At 51.0% G+C, this 22,997-nt stretch overlaps 1 protein-coding gene across 2 annotated transcripts in view; it reads right to left on the reverse strand.

The window, feature by feature from the left end:
• HP1BP3 (heterochromatin protein 1 binding protein 3) overlaps window positions 1–22,997 on the reverse strand; it is a 784,108-nt gene that overhangs the window by 149,358 nt on the left and 611,753 nt on the right. For both annotated transcript variants that reach the window (XM_085608963.1, XM_085608964.1), the window contains one exon: window positions 1,215–1,326. In XM_085608963.1, coding sequence (XP_085465089.1) covers window positions 1,215–1,326 — 112 coding nt within the window. The remainder of the gene's footprint in view (window positions 1–1,214; window positions 1,327–22,997) is intronic.

Genomic DNA, 22,997 nt, shown 5'->3' on the forward strand with positions numbered 1-22,997 from the left:
ACACCAGGGTTGGTCGATTTTCAGGGGACATCTCTAAGATGCCCTCTGAGTGCATTTTACATTATATCCCACACTCATATTGGTGTGGGTCTAATGTGCTAAGAAGTTGACTACCTAACTTCCCAGTTTTTAGTAAAGCCATTATGGAGCTGTGGAGTTCATAATGACCAACTCCCAGATCATATACTCTTTATGGCTTTACTACATAAACAATGTCTAAGAATGGACTTAGCCACTGTAGGAGCACAGGGCTCAAGCCACTGTACCCTCACCTGAGGTCTAGTGTACCCTGCTAGATGGGCGACTTACCTAGGCCCCAGGCAGTGGTTTGGAGGCATGGCACAAAGGGATATGTGCCATGTCAACGATTCACTTTTCTCTGCACCAAAACACACAGTCTGCATTGGCAATGTGTGAGTGTTAAGGTAGTGGGTCTCTTAGGGTGGCACAATAGGTGCTGCAGCCATTAGAGATCTTCCCTGGTCACATTGCCAGTGGTAACCATGGTACCTTTTACAAGGGGCTTACCTGTGGCCAGGAATGTGCCAATTGTGGGTATAAAGGTACAATTTTGGGAAAGAATACAGACGCTGGGAGCCTGGTTGGCAGGGAACCAGGGCACATCAAGTCAGGTTGCATCAGATATTAGGCAAAAAGTGTAAGGTAATAATGCAAAAAGAGGAACTTTCCTACATGCACCAAAACAGTTATCTGAAGGGCAGTGAAAGAATTTTCGCTGTTAGATCTTCCGATTTTATTGAGCAGCTCAAACAAGATTGCATTCACAATAATTGTTGCAACCTGATGGTTATCACTGCATATTTCCCTTCACTATAAATTATGAATTTGCTACACCCTTGGATGCAATTTGTGCACAATTCAAAAGAGCAATACAGTATCACAACTACTTATTGATATGCGTGAATCAAGGTCACTACAAAGGGCGATAGTGCGTTCTAACCACTTGCCTGCTTTAGGTGCTATACTGGACACATCTTCTCACAGTAATTTAAACAGGTGATTAAGTCACTTCCTTCCAGCGTATTCACAGCTTTGCCAGAGTTAATGGAGAGACCTAACATTTTGTACAACACATTAAATAGAAGGGATCTCAATGCAGTCCTATATAATACTGTGTATTACAATACCAAAAATCAGAATCGGCGCATTCAGAATGACAACATGCACAACTTAATAATGTCTAAAATCCTTACTTTGGATAATAGGGGAAGCTAAGCATATAGGTGCCACTGAAACCTTTTCCAGAGATCTGTTCCAACCAGCCATTCCTTTCGCACTTTTGCAGTGTCCTTTTCAGCAGGTGCACTGTTAGATAAAAAGCAGGGTCAAACATATAAAACGGTTCACTCTTTTTGCTGCCAAAAATAAATGCATTGCTACCTGTAGGAAGCGCTTCTCTATTTACTATACCAAAGTAGGATATAGTATCCAGAGTCCAGGGAGTCCCCAGAGGTATAGTAGAGGCTAAATTAGGTAAGTACTAACAGCTTTCTTTGTGGTAGTGTGGGCGAGCAGTTACGCTAATGCAGAGGATGTGCTAAGTATTTATTGTATATACTCGATCAAGGACTGATACACACACTCAGAGACAGAATCTGGACCAATTACGCAAGTTAAAAATAGGTATACTTATGTTTTATTTCAGAACCAAGCAGGACTTGGTACTGGTAAGTAAAATATACTTTCAAATGCAAGACTGTGCAAGGAAATGCAGTTGTGCTTGAGACTGCAATTCTTACAGGTTTGTATATGCTTTAGAAACAGTTTAAATTACAGTGATTACTTTTCGTTACATTTGGATTACTTCGAGTACTGGGGTGGTATGCCTAGATACCACACCTTAGGATCTCTCAATACAAGGTAAGTACAGATTTTTATACTTTGCAATTGAGTTCTCTTTCCTTCATAAAACAGTTCAACAATAAGACATTTTTTTAGGCCCAAAATCTCTTTATATGGCTTACGATGAGGAAAAAGTGCTAGCGGTTTCACAGGTAAGTACACAATTTACAAGGGGGAGTTTTGGAGGTTAGGACCAAGGTTCCCAAAGGTCTAGATGGGCACTCGAGTAGCACCACCAGTGGCACTGGGGCGGCCAAGTGCAGAGTGCATGGGCCCAATGTTAGCCAATGGGGCATTCAGTCAGGGACTGTTGACGAGTAGGCCACTCTGGTGTGGGATGTAGGAAGCTGGCTCTGTATATACTACACCAAAGTGATGTATAGTGTGCACAGAGTCCAGTGGAACACAAAAGGTAGGTAGAGGTAAAAGTAGATAGAACTTTACTCTCTATTTGGGGTAGTGTGGTCAAGCAGTAAGGCAGTATAAGAGGACAGTGTTAGGCATTTGTTGCACACACAAAATCAGGAAATGATTTCACACACACACTCAAAGACTGAACTTCAGACCAATTGTTTTTGTATAAAAATATTCTTTTAGTTATTTTATTTCCTAGAACCAAGCAAGCCTGGCAGAGGTAGGTGATAAATACTTTGCAGCAAATATACAGTTGTAATACAGTTTGGATTTGTAATGGTATATGCACTTCGTTTTGACTTACAGTATTGTTTCAGAGAAATGCAATGCTTTGTAAATGGAGTACATAGACTTGAATGGGCTTTGAAATGAAATACCAGGTAAGTTACTTTTTTTGATGACTTTTCTTACACAGTGTAGTATACCTGGATACCACTGGGACATTTCCTGTAAACAGGCAAGTAAAAGCGTTTTTGTTAAATAGTACAATTTAAAAGAATTTCTTTAGGATTTCAAACTCCACACTTAAAAACTTTTCCAAGAAAAACAGTCAATGTTATCCTATGGAGGAAAGGAAACTGCTACTTACCAGTATGCATCTGTTCTTGGCATGTAGAGCTGCAGATCCACACACTTTGCATAGATCGCCATCTGGTGTTGCGCCCGGATGTTTGCACTTGTTTTTGTCCTGGAAAAGTCTTTGGAAGTCACGGGATAGGTGACTCCTCCTTTGGACTATAGTGCACATGGGCATGGGCTCCATCCTCAGATTGTTTTTCGCCAGCAGGGAAATGATGGAGTTTTGTAAGAGACAGAAAGATGCCCGTGTATGCTGTATCTAAATAAGATAGTACTAGAACAGATAAAGATAGCCGGGGAGGCGGGTGGGCGTGTGTGGATCTGCAGCTCTACATGCCAAGAACAGATGCATACTGGTAAGTAGCATTTTCCGTTCGAGGCATATGAGCTGCAGATCACACACTGTGCATAGATTTGTAATATAGTGTCATAACAACAACATCACTCCCCATTATGTAGAGGTTCAAAAGGAGGACCCATTAGTCTTGTGAGAACGATGTTTACATTCCACACAGGTGAGGGTGGTACCCTGGGGGGAATTATCCTTTTGAGGCCTTCTATAAAGGCTTTGATGGCAGGCACTCTGAAAAGTGAAAGGTGTTGTCTATTTTGTAAATAGGCTGCAATGGCAGCGAGGTGCAGCCTAATAGATGTGTACGTTAAGTTGCACCTTTGGAGATGTAGTAGGTAACCTAGGATGTGTTGGATAGACTCTAGGGGAGTGATGTTGTTGGTATGACACTATATTACAAATCCCTTCCACTTCGCTGCATAGCAGGCTCTAGTGGTGGAACGTCTAGCTTCTTTAATGGTGTGCATGGATTCAGGGGGAAGGTTAAGGTAACCAAATTCTAAGACCTCAGGAGCCAGTTTGCAAGGTTGAGCTGAGCTGGGTCCAGGTGTCTGATCTCTCCACGGTTCTGGGTTAGGAGGCCTAGGGAGAGGTGTAGTTTTTGGTGCAGAACTACAGACAGTTCCAGTAATGTGGTGTACCACGGTTATCTGGACCAAGTTGGAGCAACTAGGATGAGAGTCAGTGCACGTTGCTGTAGTTTGCGCACCACCATTGGATTAAGTGGGAGAGGTGGAAAGGCGTACGTAAATCTGCCTGACCAATTCATCCATATCGCATTGCCTTTGGACAATGGGTGTGGATACCTGGCGGCGCAGCTTGGGCATTTGGCGTTTTCGTGCGTGGCGAAGAGGTCTATCTCTGGTTGCCCCCACATTTGAAAGAATGGCTGAAGAACTTGTGGACGAAGTTCCCACTCTTGAATCTGTTGCGTTTGACGGCTTAACAGATCGGCTATGGTGTTTTGGACTCATGGGACATGTTGAGCTAGGAGAAAGATGTTCTGGGGTATAGCTGATCTCCATATGCTCTGTGCCAGTTGAGAGAGCTGCAGAGAGTGCGTCCCGCCTGGTTTCTGTATGTAGTAAATGGATGTCATGTTGTCTGTGCGGGCTAAGACAGCTTTGCCTGATTTTTGTTTTTGGAAAGACTTTAAGGCTAGGAAAATGGCTAGTAGCTCCGGGTGGTTGATGTGGAGTAACTTTTGTTGAGGAGTCCACCTCCCTTGCATGGTGTGATGTAATAGGTGCGCTCCCCAGCCAGAGAGAGATGCGTCCGCTGTCATGACTATCTATGGAACTGGCTCTAGGAACGGTTGCCCTTTGGAAAGGTTCTTAGTGTTCCACCATTGCAGAGATCGATGAGTGTGACCGTCTACCAACACCAGATCTGTTAGCTGACCTTGAGCCTGGTTCCATTGGCGTGCTAAGCACTCTTGGAGAGGACGCATCTGGAGTCTTGCATGAGGTACTACAAGTATGCAAGAGGCCATCATCCCTATTAGCTGCATGAACACTCGTGCTGGGAGAGAGTGTTGAGGCTGAAGTTTGGTTATGAGAACTTGCATGCTTGCTATCCAGGCCGGGTTGAGATAGCCTAATGCATTTGAGGTGTCTATTGTGGCACCAAGGTATTATTGTATGTGGGACGGTTGTAAATTAGACTTTGCGTAGTTTACTGTGAATCCCAATTTGTGGAGTAGTTGGATAGTGGTGTGAGTGTGATGTACAGATATGGGAAGATGTGAATGTTTTGTCTTCTTAAGTGGGCTGCCACTACCGCTAGGCACTTGGTGAATACTTGTGGTGCTGTTGTGACTCCGAAAGGGAGTACTTTGAATGGATAGTGTTGGCCATCTACTACAAATCTTAGATATTTCCTGTGAGCTGCATGAATGGGAATATGGAAATAGACGTCCTTGAGATCTAGAGTAGCAAGGAATTCGCCTTGTGAAAGAAGAGGAAGGACCTGCTGGAGTGTAACCATGTGAAAGTGGTGTGATTGTATGTACAGGTTTAGAGGTCTGAGGTCTAGAATAGGCCGGAGAGAGCCGTCCTTCTTTGGAATGAGAAAATACAGGGAGTAAACTCCTGTTTTTTGTTGGTGCAGGGTAACTGGTTCTATTGCACCCTCTTGTAGGAGGGAGATCACCTCCTGCTTTAGCAGAGATAAGTGTTCTGACGACATTGGGCGTTGTTTTGGTGGTATTGGGGGAGGGGGGGGGGAGGGTAGAAGTAAGTTGCATATAGTAACCGGATTGAACTATTTGTCGCACCCACCTGTCTGTAGTGATGTTGGTCCAGACAGGCAGGAACTGTTGTAGTCTTCCCCCGACCGGAGTGCAATGATCTGGGGGAAGTGGAGGAAAGTCATTGGGTAGGGGTGGAGGCAGAGCGGGTGTTGTTGGTCTTGCCTGTGCCTTTGTTATTGTTGCCTCTGTAGCCTCCTCTCTGGTAACCTCTGGTAAACGTAGACTGGGCGGGAGCCTTGTAAGAGGTGGAGGGATTGTCTGAGGAGTAGCCTCTGGGGGTGCCCTTGTAAGGTGAGCGACGAAAGGAACGTCTGGGAGCTTGCAACTGCAAGGCTCCCATTGATTTAGCTGTGTCCGTATCCTTGTTCATCTTTTCAAGGGTTGAATCTACATTTGGGCCAAATAGGTGCTCCTGATCAAATGGCTGGCAGAGGATGGAACTTTGAACTTCAGGTTTAAAACCAGAGATGCGTAGCCAGGCATGCCTATGCAAAAGGAAACTTGTGTTTACTGCTCTGGAGGCGGTGTCTGCCACGTCGAGAGCGCAACGGATGGTGGTGTTGGTGATAAGCTTACCCTCCTGTATGAGTTAATTGGCCCAGTTTTGTATTTATCTGGGAGGTGCTGTATTATGGACTCTAGTTCATCATAATGTGCCCTATCATACCTGGCTAACAGCGCCTGGGTGTTGGCGATGCGCCATATGTTAGCCGCCTGTGAGGCTGTTCTTTTGCCAGAGGCGTCCAAGAGTTTAGACTTTCAGGTGGTGGAGCGCCACCTGATGTCTGAGAATTGGCCCTTTTTCTAGAATTGGAAACTACCAGGGAGTCTAAGGGTACTGGGTCTTTAATGTAAGCTGGTTCAGCAGGGAAAGGTTTATACTTTTTCTTGATCCTGGGGTTAATAACTCTAGCCCTAACAGGATTGTTAAATCTTCATGTGCATGCTTAATAACCCCTTTAAGCATAGGTAGTATTGAGGTGGACCTTTGAGTGGTGTAAAATGTATCCATTAGGAAATCCTGCTCGTTGGGGTCTGTATGCAAGGCAACCCCGAGGTACTGGGCAGCTCTGTGGACGAGCTGATAAAAGCCCATGGTGTCCGCTGGAGGGGAAGGCCTGGAGGGGTAGATGTCATCCTGTGAAACATTAGGGGACATTTGGCGTGTTATAATCATCCCAGGGGTCAGGGAAGAAGGTGGACTAGGATCCCTTAGTGGCACATCGTCGGGACCCTCCCCTATGTCATCCAAGGTGTCCTCATCGTCTACTGGTGTAGGAGATGGTGTAGGGGAACGGTGTGGTGGGGGAGGTGGAGGAGGAGTTGGAGAAGGGACTCTTAGAGGAGATGTGTCAATGTCCCCGTTTTTACGTGGTGGAGCCGGTGCAGGTGGTCTTTTCCTAGAACTAAGTCAATTGACCAGTTTTAGGATCCCTTATGAGAGTCTTTTGAGCAAGGTCTGGTGTGAACAGCTCTTCTGCTGGAGGTTGGTCTTTCGGTGCCGATCGTTTTGGTTCCTTAGGCTTCTTCGGCACCGACTCTGTAGTGGTTCTGTGTTGTTTTGGTTTGGAACCGTGCGTTTTTACAGTCTCTGGCCTGTGGAACTTGTTGTTTTTTCGGTTCCGAGGCTTTCCTTGGCTCCGAATCCGAACCCTTCGGGAGTGGTTTTTCGGTGTCGACGAGTCGGTGCTTGTGGGTTTTGGTGCCGTGTGCTTGGATGTGGAAGCAGCTGTCGGAGGAGGAGGGCAGTTTCTTTTTCGGTGCTGGCGATTGTGTTTCGGTACAGACGGCAGGCTGACTCGAGCAGCCTGAAGGCTTGGTAGGTTTCTTTGCCGAGCTCGAGGGAGGGGCAGGAAAGCAGTCTTAGTGTGCACCTGGGCCCGAAGGCGAAAGTGTGACCAAAGCCTTTTTCGATGGTGCAGGGAGGGGGTTGGGGTCGATGTTCTTACTTACGACCCGCTGCGCCGGAGTTATCTCTTCAACGTTTGAGTCATCAGCTTCTGAGGCGCTGACGAGGCCTTCTTCGACCCGCTCTCGCTCCGGCACGTCGACGCCCTCTTGGAAGATGTCGTTGGGGATCGATGTTGATGAGTGAGCCATGGTTCTTCGCGCGCGTTGGTCCCGAATGGTCTTCTTGGAGCGGAAAGAGGCACAAGCTGGACAGTACCTGGCCTCGTGCTCTGGTGAAAGGCAGAGATTGCACACCTCATGCAGATCGGTGTGGGGAAACTTCGACCCACATTGAGGAAACTTCTTGAACGGCGTCCTTTCCATGAGCCAGAAGCCAAGGCCCAGGTAGGCCCAAAGGCCTTCGTCGACGATTGGAATCGAGGACTTCGATTTGGAGAGATGCGCGACGCTTAGCGATCGAGATGCACGTCGAAAGTGGAATCGGTAACGGTTCTGAACTGGAGCACGACAAACACACCAAAGCCCGATGGCGGAAAAAACAATCTGAGGATGGAGCCGATGCCCATGCGCACTATAGTCCAAAGGAGGAATCACCTATTCCGTGACTTCCAAAGACTTTTCCAGGACAAAAACAAGTGCAAACATCCAGATAGTGATCTATGCTAAGTGTGTGATCTGTAGCTCACATGCCTCGAACATAGTGTTATCGGTTCTACGGTAATTATTCGGTAGTGGGAGTTGAGGTTCTGGGAGTAGACTTAGGGGTCCCCCAGGGTCAAGGACGCACTCTTGTTACACCCTCAGCGGAACTAGGGCGGCCAGGTGCAGAGTGCTGAGGCCCAATATTATCCAATGAGGGATAGGGGGCCTCTGGTTGCTGGCTGCTGGCGAGCAGGCCACAAGGTTGTGGGAGCCAAGTTCCTGGTGTTAGGCTCAGGGCAAAGGGGGATCCGGTTTAGCACACAAAGTGCACCTGCAGCGGCGCAGGGTTGGCTGGGTGCAGTGTTCTGTTTTGGAGTTGGGTGCCCTGTTTTCAACAGGGATTTTCAGTTTTGGTTTTTAGCTGCAGGCTCGGTCCAGGACGACTTCCATGAGGAACCAACAGCTGGGCAGGTAAGTTGGAGGGCTTAGGGATATTAGGCGCACCTTGGGTTATTTTCTATAGGGTCAGGACGGCTGGATGCAGGGGAGTCTTTTGAAGCCGGATTTCACCTTACTGGGCCACTCACGGTTGGGAGGGTGGGGTCTCCATGCAGAGGCTGCAGGTGACGTTGGGGAGTCCTGGAGGGGTCAACACACGGTGGACTGACTCTGGAGCGCTGGGGGACCTCGCTGGGACCACTCGAACTCGGGCCATAGGCGACGGGTGCAGAGGTGGTTCCAGGCGTCGGGTTTCTTTTTCCCCAGCAGGCTCAGAGTCTTTCTTTAGTGCTTCTTCTGAACAGAGCTGCTGTTCACAGAAGATCAGGTCTTTGTTGAAGGCAGTCAGTCCTCCCAGGGCTTCTGGAGGTCACTGGCTGCAGGACAAGACGACTTTTGGCGCACGATCTTTGCTAACAGCAGACGGGCCGGTAGGGCTGGGGCCAAGTTGTTCTCTGCAGTCTCTGCTGGGTGTCTTCTTTTGTCCTTTTTTAGGTCACGTCTGCACTGCGTTGGAGGACCTTTAGCCGTCACTGTGCTCTTCTTGGAAGCACATACTCGTGCTTGTGGTGGCATCCTCCTTGCGGGAGCGAGCAGGGGCACAACACAAGCACAAGTATGTGCTTCCAAAAAGTGCAGACTGCACGTGCGTGCGCGCGCGCGCACACCACTCCCGGGCTTGTTCACATGAGAATCTAGGAACTAGGAGCCTATGTAACTTTTGCTAAGGATCACAGGGTTGGTAAAGTGACAAGTCTAGATATAGCCTGGGCCTCTTGATTCCAACGTCTGCACCTTAGCTATTAAACCTCGTATTGCCTGAAATTTTGTTAATGTCATTGGAATCGCGCTCCGCTTGCCCGGCAGCATATGCGGATTAACTCCTAGCCACCGGAAGGCAGAGTTTCCTGCTCTCTGCCTCTTTCGGGTCTGCTGCTGACAGATCTGTCATGACGTGTTTAGGAGACACAACAGAAAACTTTCTGCATATTTATAGAAATGCCTTTGTGTCACTGTTCTTTTCGCTCCTGTTGAGCCGTTCCCGACATGCCAGTGGTTAATAATTCGATCAGGTCTTCGCTGCGGTTAGATGGACTGACACATGCATTGCCTGTGAGTCAGAAAGTGTCATCTTTCTTGCATGGTATGCCCCCACTTTTTGCTGAATTGCTTAATGTACTTTGGCTAAGTGTGCCCTGGGCACCTGCCAATCAGGTGCTCAGGGCCTATGTTCCTTCCTATAAAACTGTGCTGAAACCTAAAACCCAAATTGGCAAACCCTGGCCACATGTCAGCCCCTGGTAAATGGTACACTATGTACCCGGGGCCTTGTGACCAGGGAAGGCCCCTAAGGGCTGCAGCACTTATTGTGCCACCCTTAGAAGCCCTGTACCCCGACGCAAACACACTTCCCTTGCAGGCTGAGTGTCTGGGTATAAAAAAAAACAGAGTTGACATGACACATCCGTGTGCCATGCCCACAACATACACTGCCCTGGCATACATCAGCCAGCCCTCTAGCTGGGTGCCCTATGCCAGTGGTGTGGGTACAGGAGCGTGAGCCCTGTGTCCCTACAGTACCCAGGTCCATTCCTGGGCACTGTAAGTGCAGTGCTGCCATTTAAGAGTATATGGTGCTGGCAGATCGTCAACACGAACTCCACAGCACCATGATGGCTCCACTGAAGACTGAGAAGTTTGGTATCAAACTTCTCAGCACATTAAACCCGCACTGATGCCAGCGCAGGATTTAATGTGGAATGCACGACAGAGGGTATCTTAGAGATGCCCCCTGAACCTAACCTACAATCCACGTCCGGTCTGAGGGGCTGCCTAGGCAGCCACACAGCAGACATGTTGCTGGACCCCTGGGTAGAGAGCCATCCGCTTTCCTGAGCCTGCAACAATGCACATTCTGGGCGAGGTGCTAGGTCTCCTCCCCAGGATGGGCAGGGGAAGCTTCAAAGGCATGCCGCCTTTGTGAGCTTCTCCAGGCCACTTGCTGTACTCAGCAACTGGCCCCTACCGCTTCTAAACCCCCACTCTGGCGGGAAGACTGGCCGGAAACCCCAAGGAAGGAGTGGGGGTGTGCCAGCCTCTGCCAACCCCACCCTTCAGGTGGGGGAGGCGAGGTGAAGCACATCTACGGGCTCTCGCCATCTTGAAGATGGGGAGCCCTAACCAATCAGGACTAGGCCACTGCCTCCCTCCCATAGAAGAGTGGCAGGATAGGGGGTGTACCCACCCCTGGGCAGGGACCCAGTGGTCCCTGACCTTTACCTACCTTTAACGCCTCTAAATTTAGTATTTAGGGGCCACCTGAACCTTCCTTCCTTAGATCCGGATTCCGAAACGGCAAAGAAGGTAAAGAAGAAAGAAGACCTGCCGTGCAGCTGCTAACAAGAGGAAGACACCAACTGCTTTGGCACCAACCCTACTGGCCTGTTGACCCTTGAACCTGCTCCTGCTAAACCCCGGCATCTCCCGTGGCCAGCAATCTCACAAACCCCAGAGGACCTGGCTACCTTGTGACTCTGGGACTCTCACGAGCAGTGGTACTGCTCAAAGCAAGTAACTGACCCCCTGGTATCAGCCAGGAACCGCGAACCCTGCACTCTGCACCTGCCAAGCCTGGCCTGTGCTGGAGTGGATAAAGACAACGAGGACTCCCCCTCCCGGCGACTGTGACCCCGAATCCAGCACCCAAGTGCCCACCTCGACGCTCCTAACAACGCCTGCAGCCTCAGAACCAGGGACCCCCCCAACCGCTATCAACAGTAAGATTTCCCAACACCAAAAGGCACCCTGGCGCCCTGTGCCCAACTCCTGGGTACCTACCTACCTATCCTCCAACTAACCTCTTGAAGTGGTGGTTGCACCTGAAGAATCTTCGTCCCCGAGCTTGCAGCCTTTGTTCGTTGTTGAGCTTCTCCATTGCAAGCCATTGAGCGCCCGACGGCTCAAAAGCACCCTGCACCCAGCCGCCCGAGTGGCCCTGGCAGTGCAGCCTCTACTCTAACCTACTTCCCCATTTGCCCTGAGCAAGTGACCAGGAGCCCAGCTCCCAAAGCCGCGTGGCCTGCTAGCCAGCAGCCACCAACCACGGCCCCCTGCCTCCCATAGGAGAACATTGAGCCTACCTCACTCTGCACCCGGCTGCACCTGTGCCGCTGAGGGTGTAACGAACAAGTTACTTACCTTCGGTAACTATGTATCTGTCAGAAACATTAGTTAGTTAGATTCCTCACCTTAGAAAAACCATCGAGAGATGGTTCGCTTGTGCACCGCCCGCCCCTTCTTAGCGCCCATATAGCCAACGAAGAGTTGGTCATCCACCCGGAACTGTTTTGTGCGGTCCAGATAGTAGGAGAGCGCACGTTTTGAGTCCAGACGGTGGAGCCTCTCTTCCTCTTTCGAGGGATGCAGAGGTGGAAAGAAGGTGGGCAGCGTAACAGACTGCCCGATGTGAAAGGCAGTCAACCTTAGGGAGAAAGGAAGGGCGAGTGCGGAGCACAAGCATGTCCGGATGGATAGAAAGGAAAGGAGGCTTAGAAGAGAGAGCCTGGAGCTCACTCACCCTTCTAGCAGAGGTGAAGGCTACCAGGAAAGCAGTCTTAACCGTCAAGAGATGAAGAGGGCAATTATGAAGTGGCTCAAAGGGAGCACACATCAGATATGTCAAGACAAGATTCAAATCCCACTGAGGCATTACGAAAGGGGCAGGAGGAAACATGCGAGTAATGCCCTTAAGGAATCGAGAACCAACAGGGGATTTGAAAAGAGAAGGCTGATCAGGAAGCCGGAGGAAGGCAGAGATAGCAGAAAGATAACCTTTAAGAGTGCCCAGAGCAGAGCCCTGCTGGGCCAAAGAAAGAAGGAAGAGAAGAACCTCAGAAATGGGGGAGGAAAGGGGATCCACAGCCTTTGCTGTGCACCATGCCACAAATGTATTCCACCTACAGGCGTATACAGTTTTAGTGGAGGGACGCCTGGCTGCCAGAATCACATCGCAGACTTCAGGAGGCAAGTCAAATGGCATCAACTGTCGCCACTCAATCTCCACGCATGAAGGTGGAGACTAGACAGGTTCGGGTGGAGGACCGTACCCTGCTGCTGCGACAGAAGGTCCTCCTGAAGAGGCAGTCGTATCGGGGGACCGATTGTCAGACTGAGTAGCTCGGGATACCAGTACCTTCGCGCCCAATCCGGAGCCACCAAAATGACTTGGGCCCGGTCGCGCCTGAACTGCTTCAGCACTCTGGTCAGAAGTGGTATAGGCGGAAAGGCGTACAACAGACCGCAACTCCACTCGTGACGAAAAGCGTCCCCGAGCGAGTGCCGCCTTGGAAACTCCAACACGCAGAACTGCTGACATTGCGCATTCTCTTCGGTGGCGAATAGATCTAACCAAGGCTCTCCCAACTGCCTAAAGAGGCCTTGCGCCACGTCCGAGTTGAGACGCCATTCGTGATCCATCATGCACCGGCGGCTGAGTTCGTCTGCTCTGGTCTGGTGTTCAGAGAGTCCGCCAGATGTTGAACCACCAGGGTGATGCCCCGATGTTCCAGTCATGTACAGAGGCGCAGAGCCTCCTGAACCAGGGTCCACGACCCCACCCCGCCCTGTTTGTTGCAATACCACATGGCGGTGGTGTTGTCTGTGAACACCTGCACCACACTTCCCCGGACAACGGGAAGGAATGCCTTCAGTGCAAGTCGGATCGCTCTCAGCTCCAAAAGGTTGATATGGAGCCGAGACTCCGCCGGAGACCAGAGTCATCTGATCTCCGCCTCTCCCGTGTGGCCCCCCATCCCAGGAGGGACGCATCCGTCACCACTACGTGCTCCGGGTGGGGTAGGGTGAGGGATCTGCCGCTGACCCAATCGCGGTTCGTGAGCCACCACTGCAACTGTTTTGCAGTGCCCTCCGAGATCAAGACATGGTCGGACAGGTTGCCCCGATGCTGGGCCCACTGAAATTTCAGGTCCCACTGCAGAGCCCGCATTCGCCACCTGGCGTGATGCACTATCAGGATGCAGGAGGCCATCAGAACCAGAAGCCGCAGCACCAACCTGACCGAAACCCGGGATAGAGGCTGAAAGATGGGAATCAGAGCCTGAATATCCCAAACCCGCTGCTCCGAAGGATAAGCCCGGAACTGCGCCGAGTCCAGAACCGCCCCGATGAAAAGGAGCTTCTGGGAGGGACTCAGATGCGACTTCGTCACGTTGATGGAGAACCCCAGCAAATGCAGGAGGTCGGCCGTAGTCTGGAGGTGGGAGACGACTTGCTGGAGGAAGACTGGAACCCCTGATCTGCGCAGATGAGCTGCGGCCACCGCCATCACTTTCGTGAACACCCCATGGGGCACTGGTGAGGCCGAAGGGGAGCACCATGAACTGAAAATGCTGATGACCCACCGTGAACCGCAGGTAACGCCGGTGGGCCGGCAGGACGGGAATGTGAAAATAAGCGTCCCTCAAGTCCAACGCTACCATCCAGTCTCCTGGATCCAGGGCAGCCAGAACCTGAGCTAGGGTAAGCATCTTGAACCTCTCCTTCCGGAGGAAGGCGTTGACGCTCCTGAGGTCCAAGATAGGGCGTAGGCCCCCTTTGCCCTTCTTGGGAACCAGAAAGTAGTGAGAATAGCAACCACGACCTACTTCTGGACCAGGAACGCCCTCGACGGCCCCCTTGGCCAAGAGGGCTGCAACTTCCTCCCGTAGAAGATTTAAGTGATCCCCCGACATGCGGTGGCATGGCTGGTGGGGTCGTCTCGAAGGGGAGGGAGTAGATTTGCAGCACCCACCTGTCCGACGTGATGGAACGCAAGTGGAGCAGGTGATGGCGAACTCTGCCTCCCACTGGCGTGGAATGGGCCCGAAAGCACGGACTAGGAGGGCTTTGAGGCGGATGCTGCCGGGGTTTATGTGGACTGACCGGCACATTGACCCCCTGTACCGCCTCGGCGGAATCCACGTCTGCGTGCAGGTTGGTTCTGCGGCCGGTGGCTAGGTGGACGTGAGGGGGCGCCCCTTCCTTGGCCACGAAAGGGACGAAAGGTGGAAGTTTGCGGTCGCGGCCCCGAGAGGCCTAAGGACTTGGCCGTAGCCCGGGAGTCCTTGAAGCGCACCAGCGCCCTAGCCGCATTTTCGCCAAAAAGGCGAGTGCCATCAAAGGGCATATCCATAAGGATGCTCTGGACATCCTCTGAGAAAGAAGTGGACCGCAGCCAGGCGTAGCGGCAGAGCGCCACCGTGGTTGACATCGCCCAACCCAGCGAGTCCGTAGTGTCTAGTCGACATCGAATAGCATGTCGTGCTGCATCCCGCCCGTCGGCAAGAGCCTGGGCGAGCCGCCTTCGGGCCTCCTCCGGACACAGGGGCAGCACGTCCTCCACCGTATCCCACAGAGAGTGAGAATAACGGTCCAAGAGGCAAGCAGTGTTCAAGGACCGCAGTCCCAAACTAAGGGAAGAGAAAAGCTTCTTACCGAACTGTTCCAGCCTCTTGGATTCCCGATCCGGGGGAGCGGACGGGAAGGAGGATTGGGAAATAGAGACCTGGATAACCAGGCTCTCGGGCGTGGGGTGTTGGGACTGAAAACTGGGGTCGCCCGGAGCAGGGCGGTGGCGCCGGGCCACGTTCCGATCCACAGGAGGTACTGTGGAGGGCTTGGACCAGGTGCCCTTCAGAACGTCCACTAGTGCCTCATTGAACTGCAGCAGAGGCTCCGAGGAGCTTGCTGACGGTTGAAGCACTTCAGTGAGGAGGTTAGACCTCACGGCCACAGCAGGCAGCTCCAGCCGGCTTGCGCAGCACCACGGAAAATGCAGCACCTTCCTCCGAAGCCACAGTCGGAGGAGAGATGAAACCAGTGTCCAGGGAGGTGTCCAGACCACTGGAATCCCCCAGCTCATCTGCCCAGTCCTGAGATAAGTTGGCCTGCATGGCCAGATGGGCCTCAGACCCCTACCAGTCGCCACCGTCATCCGATTCCTGATAAACAGGGGGAATAATCGGAGCCGGACGGTAGATGAAATTGTCATCCATCGGCGTCGGCGCCGCCGCCGGACTGGCGTCGTCCGGAGACGGCGCCGGGGGTGGAACCGGTGTCGGCGCCGGCGGAGGAGGCGTCGTGAGGTCGACCGGCACCGACTGAGATCCAGGCCTGGATCCCTGCGGCGTCGGGACCTAAGTCAACAACGGCGCCGGGGTCGGAGCCGCCGGCTCACTAGGTCGCCCAGTCGAGCCCGAAGGCGCGCCGGCAGGCGTTGACGGCGGAGCCAGCCCCCTCATGGCAGAGAGGAAGGCACTAATCTCTGCCGGAGTCGCGTCAGTCCCAGGGACCGGTGTGCATGGGGACGGACGCGGCTCCGGTGGAGCCGCAGGGGTGGTACCACCTGGACCCTCGACCGAGTCGCGCGACCGGTGAGGGGAGTCCGAAGAGCGGTGTCGTCTCTTGGACTTCTTACCATGCTTCGACTTACCCGAAGACTTGGAACCCGACGAGCGGTGATGGTGGCTGCGGCTCCGCGACTGGTCCTTCGACCTCCTCCTGGACCGGGACCGTGAACGGCGCGGAGCAGAGTGTCGGAGCTCGAGAAGCTTGCGGGACCGCTCCCGCCTAGCCTTCGAGGTCAAGGCCTGGCAGTCGAGGCATGACTCCGCATCGTGGTCGGCCCCACGGCAGTAAAGGCACCGGCGGTGGCGGTCCGTCACCGACATCAGTCGGTGACGGGAGTCACAGGCTTTAAAACCAGGCATCCTACCGGCACCAGTTCGAGTCGAGTAGACAAAAGAGTCCAAAACGTTTTAGTCAAAAAGTGACTAAAGGGGTAAGCTCTTCGCGGATCGGCGCTGTCTGGCGGGGAAAAAAGTAGAACTGACGTCAGCGCGTGAGGGCGGCGTCTAAGTACTCCGCCGACATCATTCCGGCGCACGACGCCGACGACAGACGCAGTGCCGCAGACGACGCCTAGCGACGCGCAAGAGGTATTGCTGATGAAAAATCTTTCCGGATCCAGCCTGACGCCTGGGGATATTCTAAGGTGAGGAATCTAACTAAAGTGTTTCTTTCAGATAACTTTACTTACCTGACCCTGGGAGACCCCTGAGTCTATGCCTAGAACCTTAACTCTGCCAGTCGAGTACTTACACAAAAGCCGATAACTCACTTTTCTTCCATAGGGTAACATTGACTGGTTTCACTTGAAAATTCATCTAAAAGTGTGGAGTTTCTAAACTTTAAAATATTCACCTAAAATTAACCGAGTAACGAAATCGAAAATACTCACCTGCTGTTAGAAGAGATCCCGGTGCTGGATCTTGGTGCCCAGCACTGACCTTGAAAAGTGCTCACAATCTTACTTACCACTAACCCAATTTTCTTCCATAGGAAACCATTGACTGTTTTTCTGCGAAATTTCTTCTAAGTGTCGATTTATGCAAACTACAAATATTCTTTAAAAATCGTACCAACTGTGAAAACTTAATTTACTTACCTGTTTTAGATAGATGTCCCAGTACTGAGCGAGGCTAGGCCTGGATTACAAAAGTAACGAGAACATACTTTACCTATAACAAATTTTCTTTCATAGGAAACCATTGACTGTTTTTCTGTGAAATTTCTTCTAAGTGTCGATTTTGCAAACTTATAAATATTCGTTACAAATCGCCTGTATAACCTAGACGCATTCTCTCAACTCCTTACAGGTGGTACACTAGTGCTGAATCCAGGATCCAACACTGACCTAGAAAAAGTAACAATAAGAACAAACGTTACTTACCTGTAAACTGTGGTTCTCCAGTATTGGTGTCTTTCATAGATTCACATGCTTGAATATTCCCCGTCGTCGAAGTGGGAGTCCCACGGTACATAACATAGCACTGTAGTAATAACATAAGCCAATATAGGCATAAAAGAAAGTAAGACCATAGAGTTTTTATGGGTAGATACCTTGTCACTTCTATACCATACTATTGTCATTATGTTTTAGTCCGAATTCCAGCCAATCAGGCGTCCGCACCGTCTTAGAATGTTCTCCTCAGAGGCTCAGGCCCTCAGATTTTCGTAGCACAAGAGTGATATAGAGTAAAGTAGAAAAAAGATCCTCTGAGGGGAGGAGGGTGGGTCGCATGTGAATCTATGAAAGATACCAATACTGGAGAACCACAGTTTACAGGTAAGTAACTTTTGTTCTTCTCCAGTATTCGGGTGCCTTTCATAGATTCACATGCTTGAATAAGTGAAGAGTAGTGAGCAGTGATATCAGAACAATACAAGGTACATAAGAATCAAAGCAATCACAATACCCAGTTCAAAAAGACTATAGGTATATAAACAAATATAAATACATGTCTATATATATACATACATATATATATACACATATTGAATATGCTACTTACCAGTATGCATCTGTTCTTGGCATGTAGGGCTGCTGACATTCATATCTGTGCATAGATCGCCGCCTAGTGTTGGGTCCGGATGATTGCACGTTGTTGTCCTGGAAGAGTCTTCGAAGTATCCTGGGATAGGTGACTCCTCCCCTGGACTACAGTGCGCATGGGCATCCTCTCCATCCTCAGATTGTTTTTCGCCATTGTGGCAGTGATGGAGTAGATACAGAAAGTGATGACCATGCTTTACAGTAATTCTGAGAGCTGCAGCTGCTACAGGCGCCGGGGAGGAGGGAGGGCGATATGAATGTCAGCAGCCCTACATGCCAAGAACAGATGCATACTGGTAAGTAGCATATTCAGTTCGAGGCATGTGGGCTGCTGAATTCATATCTGTGCATAGAATACATAGCAGTGCCCTCTATTAGCGGCGGCTACCAGTGCCAGCTGCAGCGGTCTGAAAAAGAGTTTTGAGAACAGCCTGTCCTACAGCTGCCTGCTGTTTTGATTGTACATCTACACAATAGTGTTTGGTAAATGTATGTGTAGTGGACCAGGTGGCTGCTCTACATATATCATGCAAAGGAATGTTTCCTAGGAAAGCCATGGAGGCCCCTAACTTACGTGTTGAGTGGGCTCGTGGGGGAATCGTTAAAGTGCGTTTAGCCTTTTGATAGCAAATTTGAATACATTTAACGATCCATCTGGCTATACCTGCTTTGGAGATAGCGTTACCTTTGTGGTGTGGGGCAAAGGCAACGAAAAGTTGTTGTGTTTTCCTAAAGGGTTTGGTCCTGTCGATATAATACATGAGGGCCCTCTTTACATCTAGGGTATGGAGTGCCCTTTCAGCGACAGTCTGTGGGTTTTGAAAGAAAACCGGCAGTTGAATAGTATGATTCATGTGGAACTGCGATACCACCTTGGGCATGAACTTGGGGTTGGTACGTAGTACGACCCTGTTGGCGTGAACTTGTATAAATGGCTCTTGGACGGTCAGTGCCTGGAGTTCACTAACTCTTCGTAAAGAAGTTATCGCGACTAGGAAAGCTACTTTCCAGGTAAGGAATTGAATCTCGCATGAGTGTAGAGGTTCAAAGGGTGGACCCATCAGGCGTGTGAGGACCAAGTTGAGGTTCCACATTGGGGCTGGTGGGTGGCTAGGAGGAATGAATCGTTCGAGTCCTTCCAAGAATGCTTTGATGGCAGGCACTCTGAATAGAGAGAGGTGTTGCCTGGTCTGTAGATAGGCGGATATTGCGGTCAAATGGACACGTATAGAGGTGTACGCCAGATTGCATCGGTAGAGGTGTAATAGGTAACAAATAATGTTTTGGATGGATGCGTCTAGCGGGTTGATGTCATTATTATTGCAATAAATGACGAACCTATTCCATTTGGCTGCATAGCAAGCTCTGGTAGTGGGTCTCCTGGCCTCCTTAATGATGTCCATACAGTCAGGTGGCAGGTTGAGGTAGCCAAACTCTAGGACTTCAGGAGCCAGATTGCCAGGTTCAGCTGTTGCGGATCTGGGTGCTGAACCTCTCCATGGTTCTGCGTCAAATGCTCGGGTTTGACCCGCAGCCGTTGATGCGGCACCACGGAGAGTTCGAGAAAGGTGGTGTACCACGGCTGGCGTGCCCACGTTGGAGCAACCAGGTTGAGTGTCAGAGAGTGTTGTTTGAGTTTGCGTGCCACCAGCGGTATTAGTGGTGCTGGGGGAAAAGCGTACGCAAATCTGCCGGACCAGTTCATCCATATCGCATTGCCCTGCGACTGCGGATGTGGGAACCTGGCGGCAAAGCTTTGGCATTTTGCGTTTTCGCTTGTGGCGAATAGGTCTATGTCTGGATGGCCCCACTGCTGGAAGTATGGTTGGAGTACTGATGGGTGTAACTCCCACTCGTGCATCTGGTGGCTGTGTCTGCTGAGCAGATCCGCCATCTGGTTGTCCTTGCCGGGGAGGTGTTCCGCCATGAGGGACATGTTCCTCTGAATGGCCCACTTCCACATGCTCTGAGCCAGATGAGACAACTGTGGAGAGTGTGTTCCTCCCTGCTTTTGTATGTAGTACATGGCAGTCATGTTGTCCGTCCGGATCAACACGACTTTGTTGCACAAGTGTACTTTGAATGCTTTCATTGCTAGGAAGATTGCCATCAGTTCTAGAAGGTTGATGTGCATCTTCTTTTGTTGTATTGTCCATAGTCCCTGCACTGTGTAATTGAGTACATGAGCTCCCCATCCCTGGAGAGACGCGTCCGCTGTCAGTATTATTTGTGGAACAGGCTCTTTGAACGGTCGGCCCTTGCAAAGGTTTTGTGGATTCCACCAATGCAGAGAGTTGTATGCCCGACCGCTCACCAACACTAGGTCTTTCAACTGTCCTTGAGCCTGATTCCACTGACGTGCTAAGCACTCCTGGAGCGGGCGCATATGTAGTCTCGCGTGTGGGACTATGAAAATGCAGGAGGCCATCATGCCTATCAACTGCATGAACACTCGCGCGGGCAGGGAGTGTTGTGGTTTGAACTTGGAAATCAGCATCTGTATGCTGTTGATTCTCACTAAATTTGGCTGAGCTGTGGCCGCCAGAGTGTCTATGGTCGCACCTAGGTACTGTTGTACGTGTGCGGGCTGGAGATGGGACTTTGGGTAATTTAGTGAGAACCCCAAACTGTGAAGGAGGTGAATGGTGCGGGACATGTGGCTGGCACATTGTTGGGCTGACTTTGCTTGAATGAGCCAGTCGTCCAGGTAAGGGTAGACGTGTATGTGCTGCCTCCGCAGATGTGCCGCTACAGTAGCTAGGCACTTTGTGAAAACCCTGGGTGCTGTTGTCACGCCGAAGGGAAGGACTTTGAATTGGTAGTGCTGCCCCTGAACAGTGAACCTGAGGTATTTTTTGTGTGAGGGGTGAATGGGTATGTGGAAATACGCATCTTTGAGGTCCAGTGTGGCCAGGAAGTCTCCCTGCTTGAGCGGCGGGAGGACTTGCTGTAAAGTGAGCATGTGAAAATGCTCGGAGAGAATGTACCGGTTTAGGGGTCTCAGGTCTAATATAGGTCTGAGCGACCCGTCCTTTTTTGGTATTAAAAAGTACAGGGAGTACACCCCTGTACCTTGCTCGTGGACGGGTACGACCTCTATTGCACCTTTTAGTAGCATACTTTGCACCTCCTGCTGTAAGAGCGTCAAGTGCTCTGAGGACATAGGACGGTTTTTTGGACGTATTGTGGGTGGAGTTGAGGTTAATTCTAGGCAGTAACCGTATTTGACAATATCTTTGACCCACCTGTCCGTGGTGATGGAGTTCCACGTGGACAGGAACCTTTGTAGCCTTCTCCCGACAGGTGTTATGTGGTCGGGAGGAAGGGAGAGGGCGTCACTGCTTGTTCTTGGGGGAGGACCTGGTGTTGCCGTAGCCGCGTCCTCTGCCCTTTGTGCTGGAGCCACGATATCCACCCCGGGTGTTTTTGTCGTAGGTGCTCTGTGTGTTGCCTTTGTTGTATGTTTGCTGTGACCCCTGTCCTCTACCTGCTCCTCTATTTCCGGGGCGACGAAAGGAGCCGCTCCGAAAGGACTGCGTTTGTAGAGCCCCCATGGACTTTGCAGTGTCCGTGTCCTTTTTTATTTTCTCTAGGGTGGTGTCAACCTCCGGCTCGAATAAGTAGTCGGGGTTGACAGGTTGGTTGAGGATGTTATTTTGTACCTCAGGTTTGAATCCGGAGATTCGCAACCAGGCATGTCGTCGCAACATGACGCTAGTGTTTATGGCTCTGGCAGCTGTATCCGCGGCATCCAGTGCACACTTAATGGATGCATTTGTGAGGAGCTGTCCCTCCCTGATGAGGATCTCTGCACCTTCTTTGTATTGGTCAGGGAGATGTTGGAGTAGTTGTTCTAATGTGTCGTAGTGTGCTCGATCGTAGCGAGCGAGGAGCGCCTGAGTATTGGCAATACGCCATATGTTAGCCGCCTGTGCGGCAACCCGTTTGCCGGAGGTCTCTAGCACCTTGGACTCTTAGTCCGGGGGAGGAGCATCACCTGTTGTTTGCGAGTGTGCCCTCTTGCGAGCATTCGCAACTACAATTGAATCCAGAGGTAAGTGGCCTCTAATGTAGGTGGGGTCCCCAGGCGCCGATCTGTATTTTTTGTCGATCCTGGGGTTTATTACTCTTGCCCTGGTGGGTTCCTTGAAGATGTCCTTTGCTGGTTTGAGGACACCCTTCAACATAGGTAGAGTTTTAATGTTCCTTTCTGAGGATGCGAAAGTGTCCATGAGAAAGTCGTCCTCTACGGTGTCAGAGTGAAGTTGCACCCCATGATTGGCCGCAGCACGTTCAATTAAGGCGTTGAACGCGGCAGTGTCCTCTGTGGGAGATGTTTTTGCTCCATAGAGTTGCGGGTCCTGTGCATCTATAGGTGCACCGGAGTCGACAGGGTCATCCCAAGCTTGATCAGGGTCCTGTTGGCCTTGAGGGTCCATCTCTCCGGGGTAGGGGACGTGGTCACCCATGTAGTCCTCCAAAACATCTGTGTCGGAGTGTGTGGGAGAGAAGGACTGTGGATCCTGGTATGGGGAATGGAGAGGTTCGTAAAGAACCGGTTCCGAAACCACTGGCAGCTTTCTTTTAAGTGGGATCCGGAAGGAGTCCAAAGCTGGCTCTGAAGTTATTCTCCTTTTGTGGAGCAGCATCCTGCCGGTGTCGGGGTCGATGATATGTGACGGAGACGTCTCCGCAGGAGAACATTCGGCAGGCGTGATCGTGGTGTGGGTGACCCGTGTCCTGATTTGGAACAGTTTCGGGGCCGTGGATGGCGGCAGGCCAAAAGTAATGTTGGCCGGTGCCGAAGAGGCTGTTGGAGCTTTTATTGGCTCGGAGCCCGATGTGTCCTGGAGGACTGTTTTGTGTTTGGTGCGTTGCGCAGCAACGGGCCGCACCTGGAGCGCCATCGATTCCTTTGCGCCGACCGGTTCCGTAGAAGCGGGCGTGGACTTTTTCGGCGCCGGTGAGTCATCGAGTCGAGGGGCGGTAATGGCCGTCGACGTCTTCGATGAGTGTGCCTTTGGTGGTGCTGTCGA

This window comes from Triturus cristatus, chromosome 1_2 (assembly GCF_964204655.1).
Source record: "Triturus cristatus chromosome 1_2, aTriCri1.1, whole genome shotgun sequence".
In the NCBI taxonomy this organism is placed as follows: Eukaryota; Metazoa; Chordata; class Amphibia; order Caudata; family Salamandridae; genus Triturus; species Triturus cristatus.